The following is a 21,534-nucleotide window of genomic DNA, read 5'->3' on the forward strand; positions in this document are numbered from 1 at the left end:
GGGAGGAGGGCCCCAACACTGGCCCTGCAGGGACGTGCACCCAGAAGGAGGAGGGGCCCCTGGCAGACCTGCGACAGTGGCGGGAAAAGGCTGGACTCGCCCAGGGCCTGCTGTCCCCGCGGTGGGCTTGGGGGCCGCCGGGCCTCCCCCCGCCCCCAGCACGGGCAGCGCTGGGGAGGCCACTTCCTGCGCCCCTGAGGATCTCCAGGCCATGCCCCTCCCGCCAGGTGGAGGCTGAGGCTCTGCCCACCCTGGCACCTGGGACCCCGTGCGCCTGGCTGCTGCCCCCCCTTTACCCCCGCCCGGTCCCGGCACACGGGCAGCCAACCCGGACTGGCCGCTGGTGATGCTTTCTCCCTCGCTGGGACCCGGGGCCTGCTGGGAGCCAAGCGTGGGGGGGTCCTGGGAGCCGAGCGTCAGGGGGGGTTCCTGGGAGCCAAATGTGGGGGGGGGTCCTGGGAGCCAAGCGTGCGGGGGATCCTGGGAGCCGAGTGTGGGGGGGGTCCTGGGAACCAAGCATGGGGGGCTCCTGGGAGCCGAGTGTGGGGGGGTCCTGGGAGTCGAATGTGGGTGGGGATCCTGGGAGCCGAGTGTCGGGTGGGGGTCCTGGGAGCCGAGCGTGGGGGGGGTCCTGGGAGCCGAGCGTGGGGGGGTCCTGGGAGCCGAGCGTGGGGGGGTCCTGGGAGCCGAATGTGGGGGGGATCCTGGGAGCTGAGTGTGGGGGGGGTCCTGGTAACCAAGCATGGGGGGGTCCTGGGAGCCGAGCGTGGGGGGTCCTGGGAGCCAAGCATGTGGGGGGGGGCATCCTGGGAGCCGAGCGTGGGGCGGTCCTGGGAGGGGCTGGTGCAGGGGCCTCTGCCACACGCGCCCTTCCCTGCTCGCCCCACCTTGGGCGCGTGGCTCCAGGCGCTGGTGACCGTCCACCTGCACGGCGCAGTCAGGGCCTGGCACAGCGCCTGCGCGCCGCATGTCCTCCCGGAAGCTGCGCCCTTGGCTCGGCGTTGGAGGGCATCTTCGCATCCACGCAGGGGTTGCCGCGGAGCCAGCAGGGCGGCAGCTCCCTGGCACCTCTGTGACTGCCATTTCCCGCGCAGCCTCCGGTGGCGCTCGGTGGTGGGGCTGGGGCGGGGGCTGGTCATGCCGAAGCCCCGGCCTGGCTGTGGGCTGAGCTCCGACCCGCGGCCCAGGTGGCCTGCAGGCCGCCGCGTGCCCTGTTTCTCTTTGCCTGGTCTCGAGGCTCATCACGGGGACCCGTGTGGACAGTCACGGTCAGGCCAGAGTGCAGCGCAGCCTCTGTGCCTCCCCGGGCCCCTCACAGCTCTTCCAGGGGCTTCTCCTGGCACCTGCCTCCAAGTCCCTCGGCGCCTGCTCCGGCTGCCTTTCTTCGCATTTTGCTTTTAGGTTGTGCCTGGCTGCTCCCCGCTGTGACAGACGCAGCGTTCCCGTACCACTTCGCCGTGGCGCCCACCCCATCCCGCGGCTCTCTCCCCCACCTTCCCTCCGTATTTCTTTTGTTGTGGTTAGTATTTCGTGTCTACATTATTGGGGCAAAGTAAATATTCTTTCCTGCTAAACCAAAGAATGTGCTGCGGCTGCATTTTCTTTATCGCAGAACATTCCATCTGGAATAAGCAACAGCGCAGGCCTCTCCCCCTGCCCGTCCCTAATCAAGCCCCCTGCGGACCGTGCTCCGTGCGGCACAGCTGTCCCCGCTACATGCCCCGTGTCCTCCCCCAGCGCCCTTCCCACCAGGGTCGCGCCTCGAGACGACTCCGGCGTCCCCGGCTGCTGCGGCCTTATCCGCGTCTTCCTCGAGCCCCGTTCCTCCCTCAGGGGCCGGCGCAGGGTTCCCGCGTCCTCCTGGGGCGTGGGCGTCTGGGGTCTGCCGGGCGTGGAGCTCTGGGCTGGGCTTGTTTTCCTCAGACATCTTGAAGCGTGGCTCCGCTCTCGGGCATCCGTGCTGTGGACGATGGCCCCGTGCCATCTGGGTCCCCCTCCTTTGTGACTGTTCCTCCTTTGTGACTGTTTCCTCCTTTGTGACTGTTTCTCTTTAGCCCCCGGGCTCTGGAATTTCACAACTTGTGTTGTGGTGGGTGTTTGTCTTTATGTGGGGCAGGGTTAGGTAGAGACCTTCAGTTTGGAAACTCATGGCCTTTAGCCCTATCATGTTTTCTCAAGTTTAATCTTTATAGCCCCCCCCCATTGGCTCTCTTTATTTTCTGTGATTTCACAGAAACCTTAATTTTAGATTTTGGCCTTTTGACTCTTTACATTTGTTTTCATGTTTTTAATGTCCCCAAACAGTCTTTAAATGTTGTTCGAAAATTTTTTTAAGGATTTATTTTTAAAATTTATTTATTTGCCCCCACCCCTTGCAGCTTGCTTGCTGTCTGCTCTCTGTGTCCATTCGCTGTGCTTTCTTCTGCGTCTGCTTGTCTCCCTCTGTTGCATCCTCTTGCTGCACCAGCTCTCTGTGGGCACAGGCCAGCGTGCCTTCACAAGGAGGCCCCGGGATGTGAACCCACCGCCTCCCATATGGTAGATGGGAACCCAATCAATTGAGCCACAGCTGCTTCCCTGTTCCTTAAATTTTATGGTATTCCCCACTCATTCATGCATCTAGTACCTTCTCTTCTGTTATTCACAGCGAGGTTTTGTTAAGTTTTGAAGTTTTCTTCTGTTACCTGCATTATCTTTGCTTCCTGCACGTTGCTTTTCTGATTGTCTCAGTCTGAGTCTGTTGGAGGAGTTTCTCTCACTGTCCCACGGCTGCCCACATTTACGAGCCAGTGGAAGTTGGCTGGATGCCATTGGGCCTGGGTGGGCTTGTCGCCTTCTGGCATTTGTCCACGTTCTCTCCCGTCCTGGTCAGTTTTCCCAGAGGAGGGTCCTGCACTCGCACGCTGGCGCGCAGCGGCAGGGGGCTGGGGTCCCGCGGGCATCTCGTCCTACGGTAGACGCTCAGGCCCACCTCAGCGGGGCCTCGGGCCTCCAGGCTGGAGGGAGCCTCCGTGGTTCAGTCTGATGGGGCTGGAAATCTGGGGCCTAACCCTCCCTCCCTGACTTCCCCAAAATGCGCGTTTCTGGACCCTCCCAGAGGCGCCTGGAGTCTTTGTGGGGCGGGCTCCGGGCCCACCGGTCCACTGCTTCCCGTGGCGGCTGGTGTGGGTTCTCGTCTGCGGCTGCCTCCTCCTCGCGGGTTTCCGCCCTGGGGGCTGTCATCGGCGGGTTTGGATGGGAGCGGAGATGGCCGCCCACAGCCCCGTCCCTCCCCTCGGGTCTCGCTCCTCACTTTGCTTTCTCTTCCCCCAGGTGCGTCTGCCCTGACGGGGGTCCCGCTGCAGCTGGAGTGACCGACCAAGGCCGCGGAGATGGCCGGGGCCTCGGTGAAGGTGGCGGTGCGCGTCCGCCCCTTCAATTCCCGGGAGATGAGCCGGGACTCCAAGTGCATCATCCAGATGTCCGGCAGCACCACCAGTGAGTGGGGCCGGCGGGGCGGGGCGGGCGGGGCGGCACCTCGGGCCACGGTCAGTGCCGGCCGGCGGCTCGGCGCCAGGAGCTGTCCTCTGCGCGGCCCTGGGCCGGGGGCGCTTCCTCGGCTCTGCTCTGCTCCTAATGTCAGTCATCGCTGAGCCTTCTGAGCCGTCGGGGCCTGCGCAAGCGCGATGACCAGGAAGGAGAGGAAGGGCACTGCCGAGGCGGGTGGAAGGAGGGCCGTGCCCCGGACCCTGCTGTGCGCACGTAGCGTGCTGCTGCTGAAGGGAGGAGAGACGGGCCGCACTGGGCCGCCCCTGGCTCCTCATTACGAGCTTTTTTATTGAGTGCAACTCGCAGGCTGAAAAGGGAGCAGACCCCCGTTAGGGATTTTCCCAGTTGGACACCCCGTGAGGCCCCTTCCTGTAATCGCCCCGCAAAGGCGCCCGTGCGTGCTGCTGACGCGGGCACTCGTGCTTGTTTGGGGTCCGGGGGGGTTTAGGTCCTCTACTGCTGCATAACCTGCCCTGAGGCTGGCGACTCACACCAAGAATAGGCGCTCTCCTCTTCTGGGGTCTCTGCGCTCAGCCGGCAGCTTGCGCTTGAGGTCTCTGCAGGTGCAGCCCCACAGCAGCTGGCACTGCCGTCACACAGGTGCAGCCCCAGGCAGCTGGCACTGCCGTCACACAGGTGCAGCCCCAGGCAGCTGGCACTGCCGTCACACAGGTGCAGCCCCAGGCAGCTGGCACTGCCATCACACAGGTGCAGCCCCACAGCAGCTGGCACTGCGGTCACACAGGTGCAGCCCCAGGCAGCTGGCACTGCCGTCACACAGGTGCAGCCCCAGGAAGCTGGCACTGCCGTCACACAGGTGCAGCCCCAGGCAGCTGGCACTGCCGTCACACAGGTGCAGCCCCAGGCAGCTGGCACTGCGGTCACACAGGTGCAGCCCCAGGCAGCTGGCACTGCCATCACACAGGTGCAGCCCCACAGCAGCTGGCACTGCCGTCACACAGGTGCAGCCCCAGGCAGCTGGCACTGCCGTCACACAGGTGCAGCCCCACAGCAGCTGGCACTGCGGTCACACAGGTGCAGCCCCAGGCAGCTGGCACTGCCGTCACACAGGTGCAGCCCCAGGCAGCTGGCACTGCCGTCACACAGGTGCAGCCCCAGGCAGCTGGCACTGCCGTCACACAGGTGCAGCCCCAGTCAGCTGGCACTGCCGTCACACAGGTGCAGCCCCAGGCAGCTGGCACTGCCGTCACACAGGTGCAGCCCCAGGCAGCTGGCACTGCCGTCACACAGGTGCAGCCCCAGGCAGCTGGCACCGCCATCATAAAGGTGCAGTCCCGTGGCAGCTGGCACCGCCGTCACACAGGTGCAGCCCCAGGCAGCTGGCACCGCCATCATAAAGGTGCAGTCCCGTGGCAGCTGGCACCGCCGTCACACAGGTGCAGCCCCAGGCAGCTGGCACCGCCATCATAAAGGTGCAGTCCTGTGGCAGCTGGCACCGCCGTCACACAGGTGCAGCCCCGTGGCAGCTGGCGCTGCCGTCACACAGGTGCAGCCCCAGGCAGCTGGCGCTGCCGTCACACAGGTGCAGCCCCAGGCAGCTGGCGCTGCCGTCACACAGGTGCAGCCCCAGGCAGCTGGCGCTGCCGTCACACAGGTGCAGCCCCAGGCAGCTGGCGCTGCTGTCACACAGGTGCAGCCCCAGGCAGCTGGCCCCGCCATCATAAAGGTGCAGTCCCATGGCAGCTGGCACCGCCGTCACACAGGTGCAGCCCCAGGCACCCTCATGGGCAGGCACAGGTGTGTAATTTGTGCCAAGCCAACTGCACCTGCCACCTCATCCTTGGGCTCTCGGGTCATCGTGGGGCTGGCCTGCGCCCAGGTGCTCCCCACATGAACTTCCACCCCGTCTGTCATCATGAGGCCTGACGGCGGGGACCCCTGCGGTGGGGCCCCAGGCCCGATGTGGTCGCTGCCCAGAGACTGGCCCCTGGGCAGAGGAGGGTGAGGGTTGGGCATTGTAGGGGTGCCCTTGGCTCCCTGGGGCCTGTGGGGTGGGGTCTGGGCTGGGGGTGATCTTGGAAGAGCTGGGCCTTGACCGGCTGTGGGGGGTCGCAGAGGCCCCCCTAAGTTCGGGGCCCGTGAGCGTGGGCGTGGCTGCATGCCTATGAGCGAGCCATTGCTCTTTGGAGTGGGGTCGCCTCCGTTTGGACCCCAGAAGCAGAGCCTGAAGCAGGATTTGGGGTGAGGAGGGGGACCCCTGGAAGCACCATGGGAGTGGGGGGTGGGGAGGCCGATGAAGGGGGCTGCCCAGGCAGGGGGTCTTGGCCTTGCCGGACCCCTCCACCACCAGCACACACGTGCACACCGTCCTGAGGGGCCAGCAGGCGGGGCATTTGTCCAGCCTCTCAGGACACCGCAAGTGTCCACAGGAAGCCGTGCCTTGGGGCTGCCCAGCGGAACGGCCGCCCCCTCAGGCAGTGGCTGGGGGTCCTGGCAGGAGGGGCAGTGGTGACTCCGCCTGCGCCCGGGTCACGAGAACCACGCCCCCTGGGGTGACCTGCAGGACGAGCAGAAGAGCCAGCCCTCCTGCGGTGGCTGGAGGCCGTGGGCCTCGGAAAATCGGGCCCTGAGAGCCGGCCGGCTCCTGCGGTGTGACCCTTGGGTGAGGCTTCTCCAAAAGGCTGGGCCAGGTGGGGCCCGATTCCCTCCCTGGAGAATGAGGTTCAGGCGGAGACACAGAGAGGGCCGGAAGCAGGAAGCTCCGGCCCAGGCCGGGGAGGAGAGCCCGGGCCCCGGTGCTCACCTGGGGGGGGGCCCGGCACCGCCGCAGCCGAGGAAGCTTTGCCTGGCGATGGCCTGACTGGGGCCTGTCCCTCGGGCTGGCAGACCGTCACCCCCGTCGTAAGGGGCAGCCCGTTCTCAAGGCCGCCCTGCGGCAGCCTGCAGGCTGGACAGCTCCTCTCAGCCGTGACTCGCAGAGTCTGGCGTGGCCAGAGGTGGAGTCCAGGGCTGGCGCGGGTGGGAGGAGCAGGTGGGCCTCAGGAGGCAAATGGCAGGTGGTCCTGGGGCCCAGCCACCCCCGCCGGGAGGGCAGGGTTGGGGAAAGTGCGGCTTACTGTGGGGGGCAGCACCCCTTGAATCCTGGCCCCGACGCCTGCCCTCCAGGGGAACTGGGGACAGGCTCCCCGTTTGCCCTTCTGCCCTGACAGCTCTGGGCACAGGGGGATGAGGTGAGAAGGCGCAGTGGCTTTGTCAGCCCTGGAGATGAAACGCACCGGCCCGGGAATTGGGGGGCGGCCCTGCTGCCAGGCCGCGGAACACACGGCGCCCACCTGCTCAGAAGGGCGAGCGGGGACCTGGACAGTGCTCGGGCCCCGGGGGGCTGACCACAGAGCTCGCCCCTGGCTGGAGGCCCGAGCCGGATTCGTGGGCAGCCACAGGGATAGCCCGGGGCTCGAGCGCGTTAGGTAGGGTCCCCGGCAGGCCTTGGAGCTGGCGTTTCTCATGTGGACGGTGGCCTCGTCCTCCCCCACGCTCGGGGCCAAGCCCACGCGGGGTTCCAGGAGCCTCCCGGGCTACTTCCCAGCAGCGTGCAGGCTCCGACAGAGCTGACCCTCTCCAACGCGAGTGAGCCGGAAACCCGGCCTGCACGTGTGGGATGGCGGCGACGCGCCTGGCCAGTGGGAAGGACGGGAACGCAGAAGACGGGAGCAGGAGGAGGCCCAGCATGGAGGGCGCGCTGGGGAACCGGAGACCCTGGAGGACAGCGGCTTTCCTTCTCCGGAACGGAAAGGGCTTGAGGAGTCCTTGAAATGAGGAAGACAACGACGGGATTCAGCTCAGCCGGGGCCACGCTTAGCAGTCCAGCCGTGGGCGGTCGGGCTCCCGATGTTGGAACGCAAAAGCACAATCCAGAATCCAGCATGCAGAACAGAAGAGGCGACTCCACAAACCCGGAGCGCGAGGGGCGGACATGGCTCTTTCTAGGAAGATTTTCAAGCCAGGCTTGGGAGCTGTGCCCCAAGAAGTCCCACCGGCCACCGCCCCGATGTCCCCCAGCCTGGAGCTGGTTAGGGACGTCATTGTTGGTCCTAACAACGGACTTTGGTGCAACTTTCAAAACGACAATGCAGCTTTGTGCTATGGCCTTGGGAGAACTCCAGAACAATGCTTTGTGAAAGGGGACATAGAGTGGCAGGAAGAGAGCGTGCTTATGCAAAGGGCAGGCGCCCACTCACTGCATTGCACATCTGCACGCATGCGTGTAAGTGTGCGAGAGAGAAAGGGAGTGGGGAAGAGCTACCGGGGCGGGGGGGTGGGGAGAGTGCAGGCAGGACCCCCCGCGGACGCTGTCTTCGTTTGGGAGAAAACAGAACAGCGAAGATGCAGGTGGAAAGGGCTGGAAGTCTGCGTGATGCCTGAGAGAGCTCAGAGGGCATCACCAGCCCTGGGCTCAGGACGCTCTCCTGGGGACAAGGGGCATGGGAGCTGCGTGGCGGGCGCTGGGGACGCTGGGCTGGGAGGAGGACCCCGTGGGCGCCAGGTGGCAGCCCCCGCCGTTGGGTCTGCGTGTGCTCCTGGGGCCCGGGAGGGGTGGCGGGCACGATGCCCAGCGCTGGCAGGGCCTAGAAGGCGGCCGGGGGCGTCCACCAGCACAGCCTCGTTCCCTCCATGGAGTGCGAGGCGGTGAGGCCGGTGGGGTCCCAGAGCCTCCCCGGCCCTCTCAGCCCTGTCTTGTCCCTCGGGGGACCCAGGCCAGTCCCCGAATCCCGAGGTGGCCTCCTCAGAGATGCTCGGCTCCTGGAGTGAGCTCCTGGTGGCTCTCTGCTGACACAAAACCCAGAAACATTTAAAAGTAAATTCAATTTGTCAGCCTGTAATCATCGCCGGGATAAATAATACTTTTCATCTGAACACACCAAACCCAGCAATTTCTGAGCCAGCCCAGCCGTAGGCCATGGCGGGCAGAGCTGGCACGGGCCGCGACAGCGCAGAAACTGCTCGCACGCCACGCCGTGCCCTTCCTCCTCGTGCCCCCTGCCACTGCTTGATGGAGGAGCAGCCCTGGAGCCTTCTAGAAGGCGTTCCTCTCTCACATCCTCTGCCCTTAGGACCAGGGGGAGGCCTGGGGCTGGCTGGTGATGTGGCCCCTTGGTCCCGCAGGAGAATCACGCCCAATGCATGCCCGAGGTTGGAAGGCCAAGAGTGGGGGGGTCCAGCCAGTGAGCTGACCCGCGTACTGAGTGACCTTGACCAGGCGGCTCCCCTCGGCCCAGTGTCCTCACCTGTGCAGGAGTGAGGGGTGACGCTCAGTGCCTTCTCCAAGCCCTGGTTCTAGCTCATTTCCAAGCGCTAAAGAAAAGCCTGGGGTCAGGGCGGCCTCCAGTCCCTGCCTTTGTTCTATGGGTGGGACACCGGACTTGGTGAGGGGGAGAATGGGGTCGTAGGGTGCAGAATAGCCTTGGGCCTCCGTTCTGGCCTCACGCTGGAGCTCTCTTGGCAGGTGCCTGGGAGCTGCTGCAGGTGAGCTGTCCCTGCGGCGAGGGGAAGATGGCGCCTGCGGGGGAAGGCAGCTGGCAAGGCTGTGCTGGCGCGTCCGGCACCCGCCCTCCAGGCCCCCGGGCCACACGGAGCCTGGCCCTCCTGCCTCCACAGATGGCCCCCCGTGCTCTCAGGGAACAGACCACGGTTCTGGGCTGTCTGACAGAACATTCTGGGCCCTTGCCCTCTGCCTTCCCACGAAGCCCAGGCACGGCCTCCCAGCCCTTGTCAACCAGCAGTCGGCGGGCACGCAGCTTCAGGCAGCACCCGCGCAGCCCCCGGGGAAGTCGGCCGTGTTTGCGTCACCGTCCCCGGAGGCTCCAGGCCCCGGAAGCGAGCTTGGCGCTGGTCTGGAGTGTGGTGCCACGCCGAGCAGGGGTGTCGGGGAGGGGCTGGCGCAGGGCAGAGGCTGCGCCGGGGCGGCCGGCGGCCTGGCGCTTTCTGACTGGACACCGGGCCTTGGCTTCCCTCCTGCCGGACTCCCCTTTAGCCTAGCAACGGGGCTCCCACTGCAGGGCCGTGACCTCGCCTACTGTTCCCGGGGCACAGATGGCAAACCGAGGCTCCGTGCGGCCATGGGGCTTGCCCACGGCTGCGCAGGAAGCAGAAGGGGAGGCCAGGCCCCTCCTGTCAGCAAACACCTGCCGAGCAGGGGCCATGCTCCTCTTTAGGCACCGGGTGCAGCAGGGAGCGAGGCGGGGGTCTCGGCTGCCCCAGGCCTGCTGTGCGGGTGGGGAGGCGTTAAGGCGCGCGGGAAGGGAAAACAGACGGCTGGCGGCCGGGCCACGCGCAGGTCCAGGCGTGGGGGCTCATTCTGGGTGGTGGGCGAGGGGTGACAAGGCGCCGGCCGTGGCGTGGATGGGAGGTCAACCTGGCTGTGCGGTCACTGAACTGGTGGTGGCGGGGTGACGGTCAAGCTGTTCCCCGAAGGCCAGGGCGGTTTGGTGTGTCGCAGCGAGGTGGACCCCTAAGTGCTGTGCGTTTGGGGAGGGGTCAGCAGCTAAACCAGCTGATGAAGCAGCTCCAAACGTGAACCAAACCCCAGACCCGAAAGAGGACAGGTGGGCGTCTGCCGGCGTCCCTGGCGTGAGTCCTCTCCCGGGCGGGCCCACGGCCGGCGGTTCAGGCGGCGCCGCTCCTGGCCTCGAGCCCGCGCGGCGCGCCGACACGTCCTGAGCTGTTTCCTCCCCCTCCCTGTGCACCTGCTTCAACGGGGACGCCCACTTCTTTGTCCTCCCCTCTGGGCGGCCAGCCCTCTCACGTCCCCAGGTGGGGTCTGGGGGCGTTAGTGGGGTGCTGAGGCTGGCCTCGGAGGGGCCCAGCTCCCCAGGCTGGTGAGCAGCAAGGCGGAGGGGAGCGGCTGGACGGGCGCCGCGCTCAGCAGGCCCCGGGGGTCCGGCTTCGCCCCTCGTTTCAAAGCCCTGCAGGGAGAGACCCGAGCCCCTTTCCTGGCCACGCCTCGCTGAGAGCAGGCTGAGGGCGGGCCTGCCGCGGGGCCTCTGGGCCCAGCCCCCTGCAGGCCGGGTGCCCTGGGGAAGGGCAGCCCTGCTCCCAGCTCGGGGTCCCCTCAGTGATGGCAGGGGTGCTCCCACCGCACTGCGGGGCCCCTGCTGGCTGACCCCTTGGACCCAAGCCTCCAGCCATGACATGCCCCTGCCCCGCTGACCCCCACCTCGCTGACCTCTGCCTCGCTGACCCCTACCTCACTGACCCCCGTCCCTGACCCCCTGCTGGCTGACCCCTCCTCGCTGAACCCCACCTCCATGACCCCCTGCCTCGTTGACCCCCGCCTTGCCGACCCCTGCTTGCCTAACCTGCCCCGACCTGAGGGAGCTCCTTGTCCGGTGAGGTGTACAGCCAGCACCCCAGTGTCCAGGCACCTCAGAGAAAGCTGGGTGTTCCCGGGCCAGCCAGGCAGAGAGGCTGGGCAGGGAGGGGGCTGGGGACCTGAGGTGGGGAGAGGGTGGGGGCCTGAGGTGGGGAGCGGGTGAGGGCCAGGGTAGGGGCTGCTGGGCCCACCTGCCGTGCAGGAGTGAGGAGAGGAGGTGGGCGCTGCTGGACGTGGGGAGCAGGGGGCCTCTTGCTGCCAGAGCCGCCTGAAGCCCTGCTCACTGGCGCTCAGGAAGGGGGCCTGATTGTCGTTGCCACGGCGCCGGCATCCCCCGAGCTGGGTTCCGGCAGCCGCCCTGCAGCCTGTCCCCGGGCGCTGAGGCCAGGGCAGCTCGCGCTCCCAGCTGCCTCTGCTCCTGGTGGCGGCGTGGACGCGTGCTCCCCTGCCCCCGGGGAGGGCCACGAAGGTCAGTCACCCACGCCCTCCTGCAGCCCTCCTCAGCACCCAGCGTCCCCGAGCACCTCAGGCCCGGTGCCAGGGGCTGGTCGGCCCTGGGGAGGGGCTCTGGGTGGTTCCTGGAGCTGGCTCTGCCCTGGGGAGGGGGCTCTGGGTGGGCTGGTCGGCCCTGGGGAGAGTCCTGTCTGCAGGGTACGTAGAGCGTGAACTCCCCGGGGCCTGCTGCGGGGCCGCCGGGCCTGGGCAGCTGCGGGGTGCAGCGAGGCCGAGGGCTCTCCTCTCTGGGGCCTGCGGTCAGGCGCCCCGGGCACTCCCTGGTGGGCGGGGGTGTGGAGGGGAGCAGGGAGGCCTCAGAGGCCTCCAAGTGGGGCCGCGTGGGGAGGGCTCGCCCCCCGTGTCGGCGGGACGGGGACCAGCCCGTGCTCCTCGGGGAAGCAGCGGCCGTGGGACAGCGACGGGGCCAAAGAAGCAGGTGTGGACGGGCTGGCCCTGTGCACAGGCCCCGGCCGGACCTTCCGGATGCATCTAGGGCGAAGGCATCAGGGTCTGGGTCTGGGGTGGGAGCGGGGATGGACCCCAGGTTGGGAGAGGGGTGCTGACCCTGGGACGTGAGCAGGGATGGACCCCGAGGAGGGGTACGGCTGCCCTGGGCTGCTGGGCCGAGCCCCTTGGGGACAGCGGGGAGTGGCAGGTCAGGTACATGTGGGCAGCGGGCACCGTGCAGGGCGGGGCACCCAGCTGTGCTGCTGTGGGGTCCCTCCCACTTGGCATCCCGGGCTGCTCCTCAGCCGCGTGGGGTCTCGTGGGCGTCCAGCGCCTGGCCACGTCCCGCTACCTCCCTGTCCGAATCTCGCTCCACTGTCCGCCTGCGAAGGGCCCCGTGACGGGGCCGTGACCGCACGACCTCGGCAAGGGCCTGCGCAAGGCGTCCGCGCCCTGGGGAGGGTGGAGTTGGAGAGCGCGCCGTCCCGGGGGCCAGCACTCACGCGCGCCCGTCCCCCCCGCAGCCATCGTCAACCCCAAGCAGCCCAAGGAGACGCCCAAGAGCTTCAGCTTCGACTACTCCTACTGGTCGCACACCTCGGTGAGCCCCGGAGCAGCTGGACGCTGGGGCCCTGGCCCCGCACCCCGCGCTCCCCCACCCTGCTCCCTGGGGCCCCCCGGGCGGGGTCCCGAGGCCGCCTCCGGCTGTGAGCCGCAGCTCCTGGGCGGTTTCCAGGACCCGAGGTGCATGTCCGTCACCCCAGCCTCTGTGCCACCCCAGACATCCCAGCAGTGCCCTGGCCCCCGGCCCCGTCCCCTGCCTCCGGACCCCCCTCGGTCATCCCCATGGAGCCCCTCACCCACACACCCCCGTCACTGTAGGAGCCAGCCCCGGGTCTCACCCCCCAGCCCCGGCCTCCAGGGCACCCCCACCTCCCCTGTGGCCGGTGACCCCCGGCCCTCCCGCTTCCCCGCTGCCCACACCTGCCCTCTGGAGGCATCCGGGCACTGGCCCCAGGCTGTGCATCCCGGGGCCCCCCGGCCTTGCTCGCGTCACCCACGCTGCCCGCTGCCACCCCGCCGCACGAGCCCCCGGGTCCCAGCCCGCCATGGCCCCCGTGCCTTTCCCCGCTGTCCCCCCCTGCCGGGACGCCCCCGCCCCGCCTGCCTGGGTCCTGCCTCCGGCCACTGACCACCTTGTCCCCCAGCCCGAGGACATCAACTACGCCTCGCAGAAGCAGGTGTACCGCGACATCGGTGAGGAGATGCTGCAGCACGCCTTCGAGGGCTACAACGTGTGCATCTTCGCCTATGGGCAGACGGGCGCGGGCAAGTCCTACACCATGATGGGCAAGCAGGAGACGGACCAGCAGGGCATCATCCCGCAGGCAGGCGGCGCGGGGCTGGGGGCGCGAGGGGCAGGGGCCGGCCCTGCGCGGAGCCTGGCCACGGTCACGACCACGGGAAGGAGGGGGCAGCGGGGAGGGCCAGCAGCGGGGGGTGTGGACGGCACGGGGCGGGGGCGCGGGGGGCGGGGGCTGGCCCTGCGTGGGGCCCGGCCACGGGAAGGAGGGCTGGTGGCCGGGGAGCGGGCGAGCGTGTCATTCGGCCAAGCGGGCGCCAGGAGCGGGGGCGGCCCCAGTCCCATGGGAGCCGCGCCCCCGGCCCACCCGCTGCCTCCTCCGTGGGCCAGACCCCCTGAGGCGATGACGACGGGGGTCTGGGGTGGGGCCCGGTGGTGTGGAGGGGGCCCGCAGGAAGGGTCAGGCACGGGGTATGCCTTTAAGACGGATGGCGACAGCGAGTGGGCCGGAGGGTCCGGGCGCAGCCCCCCACCCTGTGCAGCGGGGGCTCTGATGTCTCGCGCCTCCCTTGGCCCCTGCAGCTCTGCGAGGACCTCTTCTCCCGGATCAACGACACGACCAACAACAACATGTCCTACTCTGTCGAGGTGGGCCGGGCAGGCGCCCTGGGGCCGGGGTGGGCGCGGGGGCGGGCGCAGCGCGGGGGCGGGCACGGTCCCTGGCTCAGCATCTGCCCCGCCCTGGACAGCAGGTGGGTGCTGGGCACCGCGGGGCCTCGTGGCCGGTCGTGCTGACCCGAGGGGCTCCGGGCTGACCCGTGCCCCCCGGGGGACGCGTGTGCCCGCGGGGGGAGCAGGTCCGCGGATGGCCCTGGCGGCAGGCTGGGCCCGAGGCCCCCGAGCCCGCAGGCCGTGGTGCCTCTGCTGCGAGGACGCGGCCCCCCGCCCTGCTGCCCCCCAACCCCGACGGCCCCCCGCCGCAGGTCAGCTACATGGAGATTTACTGCGAGCGCTGTGCGCGACCTGCTGAACCCCAAGAACAAGGGCAACCTGCGCGTGCGGGAGCACCCGCTCTTGGGCCCCTACGTGGAGGACCTGTCCAAACTGGCCGTCACCTCCTACAACGACATCCAGGACCTCATGGACTCGGGCAACAAGGCCAGGTGGGCGCCGCCGCCCCCGGCCCCGGAGGCCCCCGCCCTTCCCTGCCTCGTGGGGGGTCTGCCTGCTGCAGCGGGCCCCTGCGCCACGGTGGGACCCCGGCCGGGGGCGCCCGGGGGGGCCAGCAGGGCTGGGGTGCGCGGGGCAGAGGCCTGGCAGCGAGTGGGACGGGCCCCGCTTGCTCTGAAGACCACTCCCCTCTGGACCGGCAGGGTGGGTGGGTGGGGGCGGCGCAAGGGGGCCGGGTCGCCCCAGAGCCCTGCGGCCACTGCAGTCCCGCTTCTCTGCAAACCGGGGGCTCCCAGGCGGGGGCGGTGATTCCCGGGGTCACTTGTGACTCCCCTGAGGGTGGGGCGCCCCCACCCCCACTCCCACCTCCTCCGTTGCTTTCCCCGTGAACTGAGCTTCCCGCTAGGCTGAGTGTGGGGGCTCCCCGGGGGTCCCTGGCCTGTCAGGCGGCATGGGCACCCACCGAGGCCTCCCACACCCTGGGCTGCTCCTCTCCTGGGACCCCTGCTGACCCCCGTGGCCCCCAGGGGTGGGGCCCTGGGACCTGGCGGGCTCCCGGGCTCCCAGAGCAGCTGCCCGTAGACGGGGCGCCCCGTTTTCGGGGTGTGGTCTGGGGGCGGCAGGGGTGGGCGGCCCCTCTGGGGGGCTCCTGCTCAGCTGGTGGCTCCTGGGCCCCGCTGAGCCCCCGGGCGGGGCGCACCCTCCGGCCGTGGCTCAGGGGACGCGGCCCCCTCCCGCCCCCAGGACCGTGGCCGCCACGAACATGAACGAGACGAGCAGCCGCTCTCACGCCGTCTTCAACATCATCTTCACCCAGAAGCGCCACGACGCCGAGACGGACATCACCACGGAGAAGGTGAGCCGCCGGTCGTCCCGGGGCAGAGCGCTGAGGGGCTGGGGCGCCTGCCAAGGCGGGCGGGCTGGCGCGCGGTGGGACCGCCGCCCGGCGCCGTCCCGAGGTAGCTGGAACCCAGCGCAGGTCCGCGGGGTGCGGGCGGCGTCCCCTGCCCAGCCAGGGCCCTGGAGGCCGCCTCCTGGCACGCTGGGGTCCCATGTGGAGGTCCCGCCCCGGGCCCACCTCCACCCCCCGCCTGCGGGGACTTCGCAGGGCACCCGGACGCTGAGCGGGACCCAGGATAGGGTCCCCTGTCCCCACACAGCCCCCCGGACTGAGGGACGGGGCTGTGGCCGTCCTGGGCTGGGGGCAGGAGGCACAGAGAAGAGACTGCTCGAGGGTCTGCACCCTGCCCCCTGCCCCAGACAAGCCCCCGCGCCTCGGGGTCCCCGCGGGCTGGGCAGGGCAGCCCCCGCAGCCTTTGTCCTTGGTGCCCAGTGCGCGGGTTTCCGGAAGGGCACGGGGCTGTCCCCCGTGGTCCGTGGCGTCGTGCTGTCTCTGACCCCTCGGCCTCTCCTTGTAGGGCCTGGGGCCCCCACGGGCGGCTGCATCTGTGCCCCCCACCCCCTGTCAAGGCCTCCTTGGGCACCTAAGTCCCTGGCCCCTGGATGATATCGGGGTGCTCTGCCCAAGATGACTGTGGTGGCCGCCTGCCCAGGCGTGGAAGCCCAGGGGGAGACGCCTGCCCAGGGCCCGCCTGGCGGTGGCGCAGCTTCATCCCCGCAAGGCGCGTGCCGCGCTCAACGAGCTGGGGGACGGGTTCTGAGCCGCCGCTGCCTGAGAGAGGGGGTGGCGCAAGGGGGTACTCGGGGCGCCCTGGGGAGCCTGCGCAGGGAGCAGCGTGTCAGCCACTGTGGGCGCAGGGGCCGGGGCCTCTCGGGGGCTTTGGGCCGCGGGCAGCGCGTTGGAGCAGGGCAGGGAGATCTGGGGAGAAGCCCAGACCTCAGAGCCAGGATGGGGGCAGCCCCGGGGAGGCCGCGCCCGGCGTAGGCAGCGCGCCCGCCGTCCTGGCCCACGGCGGCACTGAGACGCTGCGCCTTGGATTCCAGGTGAGCAAGATTAGCCTGGTGGACCTGGCGGGCAGCGAGCGGGCGGACTCCACGGGAGCCAAGGGCACACGGCTCAAGGTAGGGACGGGCGGACCGCCACGCCTGCCGCGCCTCCCTTCGCCTGTGGGGTCCTGCCCCCAGGCCAGGCTCGTGGGGGGCTCAGGCCTGCGGAGGGGCAGCCGCCGGGGCGGGAGGTGAGGGCCACCGCCAAGGGCCAGCAGGCGGGGGCCCCCAGCGCTGGTCAGCAGGGACAGTGCCCCGGGTGGAACGTGGTCCCCTCTGCGACCCCAGCACCTCGTGTCCACTGTTTCCCTGGCCGTGGGTTTGGGCTGCCGCGGCAGCTGTGAGGACAGGGCGCCCTCCCACAGGAACGTCTTGGGGTGTCAGGAAGGAGCTCTTGTTTCTGTTTTCTCACGTCCCCACTTCTTTGACCCCCCGTTACCCAGTGGGTGGGAAGGGGCTCTGGGGACCATACCCCTCGGTGGGCGGTGAGGGCCGGGTGGGTCAGCCCCGGGGTCAGGTGGCACGAGGGGCTCCGTGGCCTCTGACCGTCTTCTCCTCGCGCAGGAGGGGGCCAACATCAACAAGTCCTTGACCACGCTCGGGAAGGTCATCTCTGCTCTGGCCGAGATGGTGAGTGGCCCCGGCCGTCGAGACCCCACTGATGGGCTGGCCGTGGTCGTGCCTCCTGGTCCAGCCTCCCCTGGGGCATGCTGGGAGCCGTCCCACCTGTGCCAAGCCCTGCCTCTGGCGAGCTGACGGGTCCAGGGTCAGCCCGGGGTGGGGTCATAGCCTGGAGATGGGCAGAGACCCTGGTGTCTTCCTGGGGCCTCGGTTTCCCCACCTGTAAAGGGGGCGGCCCTGCTGCCTTCCTCATGGGGCTTCCCGAGATCAGCGTGGACCGGGTGGGGTGCTGGCGGAGAGGAGAGGGCCCGCCTGGCGCGCGGGGGCGGGGAAGCGCGTGGGGGGCTGGGGGGCGGCACGAGGGCGCTGCAGGGGGGGGGGGGCGGCACGAGGGCGCTGCAGGGGGGGGGGGCGGCACGAGGGCGCTGCGGGGGGGGCGGCACGAGGGCGCTGCGGGGGGGGGGCGGCACGAGGGCGCTGCGGGGGGCGGGCGGCACGAGGGCGCTGCGGGGGGGGGGGCGGCACGAGGGCGCTGCGGGGGGGGGGCGGCACGAGGGCGCTGCGGGGGGGTGGGCGGCACGAGGGCGCTGCCGCGGGGCGGCCGGGGCAGGGGAGGGCTGGGGCTCGCCTGCCCTTCGCCCCCGGGCGGCCCCCACGCCTTGCTCCGAGCCCTCAGGTGTGTCTGTCTTTCTTTTCCAGGACTCCGGGCCCAACAAGGTAGGCGGCTCCTCTGCTTTCGCGCGCGCCCTGCCCTGGCCCAGGCTCCCCGCGCGGTGTCCCCGCACCTCCTCTTGGCCGCCCTCTTGTTTGCTCACCTAACACCTGAGTCCCGTGCTGGGGGCCGGGCCGCAGCGGTGAGCGGCGCCCGCCCGTGGGAGCACGGCGCTGCCGGTGGGGAGTAAGGAAGCAGGCAGAGGACCAGGTTGTTACGAATCGGGCAGACGCCACCCCGTGAGCAGTGCTGCGAGGGGCGGGCCCGCGGGCCGGCGTGGACAGGCAGCTGCTCGGGGCTGGTCTGACGGTGGAGGCCTGCGGGCGGGAGCAGCCGCGCGGCGCGAGGGCAGCCCCTGTGCGCGGGGTGGGCGCCCGTGGGGGGCTCTGGAGCGGGAAAGGGCGGTCTGGGGGAGCTGTGGGGGCGGCGTGAGAGTGTGAGGGGCCCTGTGAGGAGCTGGGAGGGGTCATGAGCCGTGAGGAGGCGTGTGCGGAGCCGTGAGGACGTGGGCACGGCGCTGGGAGCCGTGTGGGTGGTGAGGGAATGCGTGTGGAACTGAGAGGAGCTTGGTGGAATGTGGGAGACGTGCAAGGAACTGAGACGAATGGTGGAACTGTGTGAAGGACTCTGAGGAAATGTGAGAACTGTAGGAACTGTGCAGAACTGTGGTAGGAATTCGGTGAAGAACTGCATAGGAACCTGAGGAACTAGGAGAAAAACGAGGAACTACCTGGAACTGGGAGCGAATGTGAGGAAATGTATGAAAAAAGTGTAAGGAACTCTTTGGGGAACTGAGCAGGATACTGTGAGAAACTGAGAGACTTAGTAACTGAGAACTCAGAGTAATTTTGTGAGGAATTGTGTGGAAGACTGTAGGATACTTTGTGCAGAACCATGAAGGCAAATGTGTGAAGAAATGAGAGGGGTCGTGTGAGGAGCTATGTGAGGAATTGTGAGAGGAACTTGGTGTCAGTGTGGGGAACTGTGTCCAGAAATGGGGAGGAACAGTAAGAACCACGCAGGGAACTGTGTGAGGAACTATGTGGAAAAGTCGGAGTCCTGTGAGGAAATGTGTGGGAACTTTGAGAACTGTGTGAGGAATGGTGAGAAAATGTGCGAGCAACTGCAAGGAACTCTGTGAGGAATTGTGAGAAAACACAAGGAACTGTGAAGAATTGTGTGAGGTGTATATGGAGAAGTGTGTGAGGAATTACGAGAAACCGTGTGGGGCTGTGTGAAGAATCTATGTAAGCAACTGTGTGGGAAGCTATGTTGAGAAAATGCTTGGGACTTAGTGAGGACAAAGTGGGTAACTGTATGAGGAATTATGAGATCTATGTGTGGAACCATGAGGAGAAAATGAGAAACTGGTTTACTGAGAGATGGACCATGTGAGGAACTGTGTAAGGAACTATCCAACGAACTCTATGAGGAACTATGTGGGGAACTGAGAGAAACTATGAGAAAGTGTGTGTGGCCTCTGTAAGGGGCTACGTGAGGAACTTTGCGAGGAATTGTGAGGAGTGTGTGAAGAACTGGAAGGAATTGTGTGAGTCGTGTGGGGCACTGTGTGAAGATATGTGTGAGCAACTGTGAGAGTAACTGTGAAGGTTCCTAAGAGGAACTCTGTGATAACTCGTGTGAATAACTGTGAGGAACTCTCATGAATTGTGAAAGATTTTGAGGAACTATGTGGAAACTGTGTGTGCAAATATTTGAGTAATGGAGAGAATCCGTGTGAGCAACTGTGTGGGGGACTGTTTGAGGAACTGTGAAAGAAACAGGAATTGTGTGAGGAACAGTATAAGGACCTGTGAAAGGGAATGAGAGGAACTGTGTGAGGAACTCTGAAGAATTTTGTGAGGAACTGTTTATGGAACTGAACTGAGAACTGTGTAAGGAACTATATAGGAAGCTGTGTGGAGAAAGTATGAGGAACTGTGTAAAGGACTGTGAGGAAATGTATGAGGAAAATTGAGAGTAGCTTTGTGGGGAACTGAGTGAACTATGAGGAACTGTTGAGCAACTATGGAAGAACTGAGTGACTGAGGAATAGTGAGAAACTGAGTAAGAAATTGCATGGAAAGAAGTGTGGGGACTATGTGGAAAACAGTAACTGTGGGAGGAACTATGTGAGAGAACTGTGTGAAGCATTGTAAGGAACTTTGAATGGACCTTTGAGTTACTCTGTAGGGAACCGTGATGAAGCCTGGGAAGAATTGTGGGGGAACTGTGAGGAATCCGTGGGAAACTGTGTGAGGAACACTGTGAAAGGGACTTAGAGGACCTGTGTGAACTTCATAGACCCTGTTGGAAACTGAGGAAATGTGTAAGGAACTATATAGGAGCTGCAAGACTAACTGGGGAATTGTGTGCAGAATCGCATGGAGAACTGTGTCAGGAACTTTGTGAGGAAATGTATGAAGAACTATGAGGAACTGGGTAGGAATGATGTGAGAAACTGAGAAAAACTGAAGAAATGTGTGAGAAATTGTGTGGAGAACTGCTTAGGGAAACTGTGTGGGTACGTGTGAAAATTGCAAGAGGAATTGTGTGAGGGAATGGTGAAAAACTGCTGTGTGAGGAACATTGTGGGAAACTGTGAGGAAATGTAAGAAACAGTGTATGGACGGTGTGAGGGGTTCTGTATGGGACTGTGTGGTGAATTGTGGTGGGGAATAGTGTGAGGAACTGTGTGGGGTACTGTGTGAAAAACTGGGCAGAACGTTTGAGTCATTGTGTGGGAGACTGTGTGAGGAACAGTATGAGGCCCTGTGAAAAGGGCTGAGAAGAACTGTGTGAGGAACTGAAATAAATTATGTGAGGGACTGAGGGATTGTCTGAGAAACCATGTAAGAAACTGAAGAACTGTATGAAGAATTGTGAGAAACTGAAAGGTCTGTGAAGAATCATATGAGTCACTGTGTGGGGTCTGTGTGACAAATTGAGGAATTGTATGAGTAGCCGTGTGGGGGACTGTGTACAGAACAGAACGAGGAACTTGAGAAGGTCTGAAAGGAACTGCGTGAGGAACCGAGAGGAGCTCTATGAGGGACTGTGTGAGGAACTGTGAAGAATTGTGTGCGGAAATTTAAATGGAACTGTGTAAAGAACCATAGAGGAACTTTGTGAGAAATGTGTGAAAAACTGTAAGGAATTGTGTGGAGAACAGCATGTTGGGAATTGTGTGAGGAAATGTAAAGAATTATGTTAGGAAATGTATGGAGAAATGTATGAAGAATTGTGTTGGGAACTGTATGAAGAATTGTGTGAGAACTATGAGGAACTGTGTGAAAACCTGTGGGAGGAATGTGTGAAAAACTGCATGGGAAAATGTGGGAAGAATTGTGTGGCAAACAGCAATAAAATTTTTGTGGGAACCTGTGTGGATCTCTGAGGAAAATCATGAGGAACTATGTGAAGGAAATGTGAGGAACTATGTCTGGTACCCTGTGAGGACCTGTGTGGAATAGCGTGGAGAATTGTGAGGAACGTGTGAGGAACCGTGTGGGAACTATGGGGAGAAGTGTGTGAGGAGCTGTGTGAAGAACTGAGAACTCTGAGAAACTCTGTGTGGAACTATGTGAGGAATTAGGAATTGTGTGAAGAAATGTGAGGAACTGTATGGCAAAACTGTATGGGAGATTATGTAAGGAAGTATGTGAGAAAATGTATGAGAAATGTGAGAAACTGCGGGAGGAATTGTGTGAAGAACTACAAAGGGAACTGTGTGAGGAACTGTGTGAAGAAATACGTGGTATTATGAGGAAGTGTGTGTGGGAATTGTGCGAGGCAGCGATTGGAACTGCTTGAAGAACTAAGTGGGGAGCTATGTGAGGAATTGTGTGGATCTGTGTGTGGAACCTTGTGAGAAAAATGAGGAACTTTGTGCGGAACTGTGATGAACGAACTGTGTGTTTAACTGTGTGATGGGCCCTGTGAGGAACTGTATGAGGAATCTGAGGAACCATATACAGAACT

At 65.4% G+C, this 21,534-nt stretch overlaps 1 protein-coding gene across 1 annotated transcript in view; it reads left to right on the forward strand.

Moving 5' to 3' along the window:
• KIF1A (kinesin family member 1A) overlaps window positions 1-21,534 on the forward strand; it is a 92,531-nt gene that overhangs the window by 15,312 nt on the left and 55,685 nt on the right. Inside the window, 10 exon segments of the mRNA XM_058299749.2 lie at window positions 3,313-3,477; window positions 12,325-12,401; window positions 13,009-13,188; window positions 13,686-13,751; window positions 14,087-14,116; window positions 14,118-14,266; window positions 15,018-15,129; window positions 16,218-16,295; window positions 16,785-16,850; window positions 17,541-17,558. Of these exon segments, the coding sequence (XP_058155732.1) occupies window positions 3,372-3,477; window positions 12,325-12,401; window positions 13,009-13,188; window positions 13,686-13,751; window positions 14,087-14,116; window positions 14,118-14,266; window positions 15,018-15,129; window positions 16,218-16,295; window positions 16,785-16,850; window positions 17,541-17,558 (882 nt within the window). The 5' untranslated portion in view covers window positions 3,313-3,371.

Source organism: Dasypus novemcinctus, chromosome 7 (genome assembly GCF_030445035.2).
Source record: "Dasypus novemcinctus isolate mDasNov1 chromosome 7, mDasNov1.1.hap2, whole genome shotgun sequence".
NCBI classification, from domain to species: domain Eukaryota; kingdom Metazoa; phylum Chordata; class Mammalia; order Cingulata; family Dasypodidae; genus Dasypus; species Dasypus novemcinctus.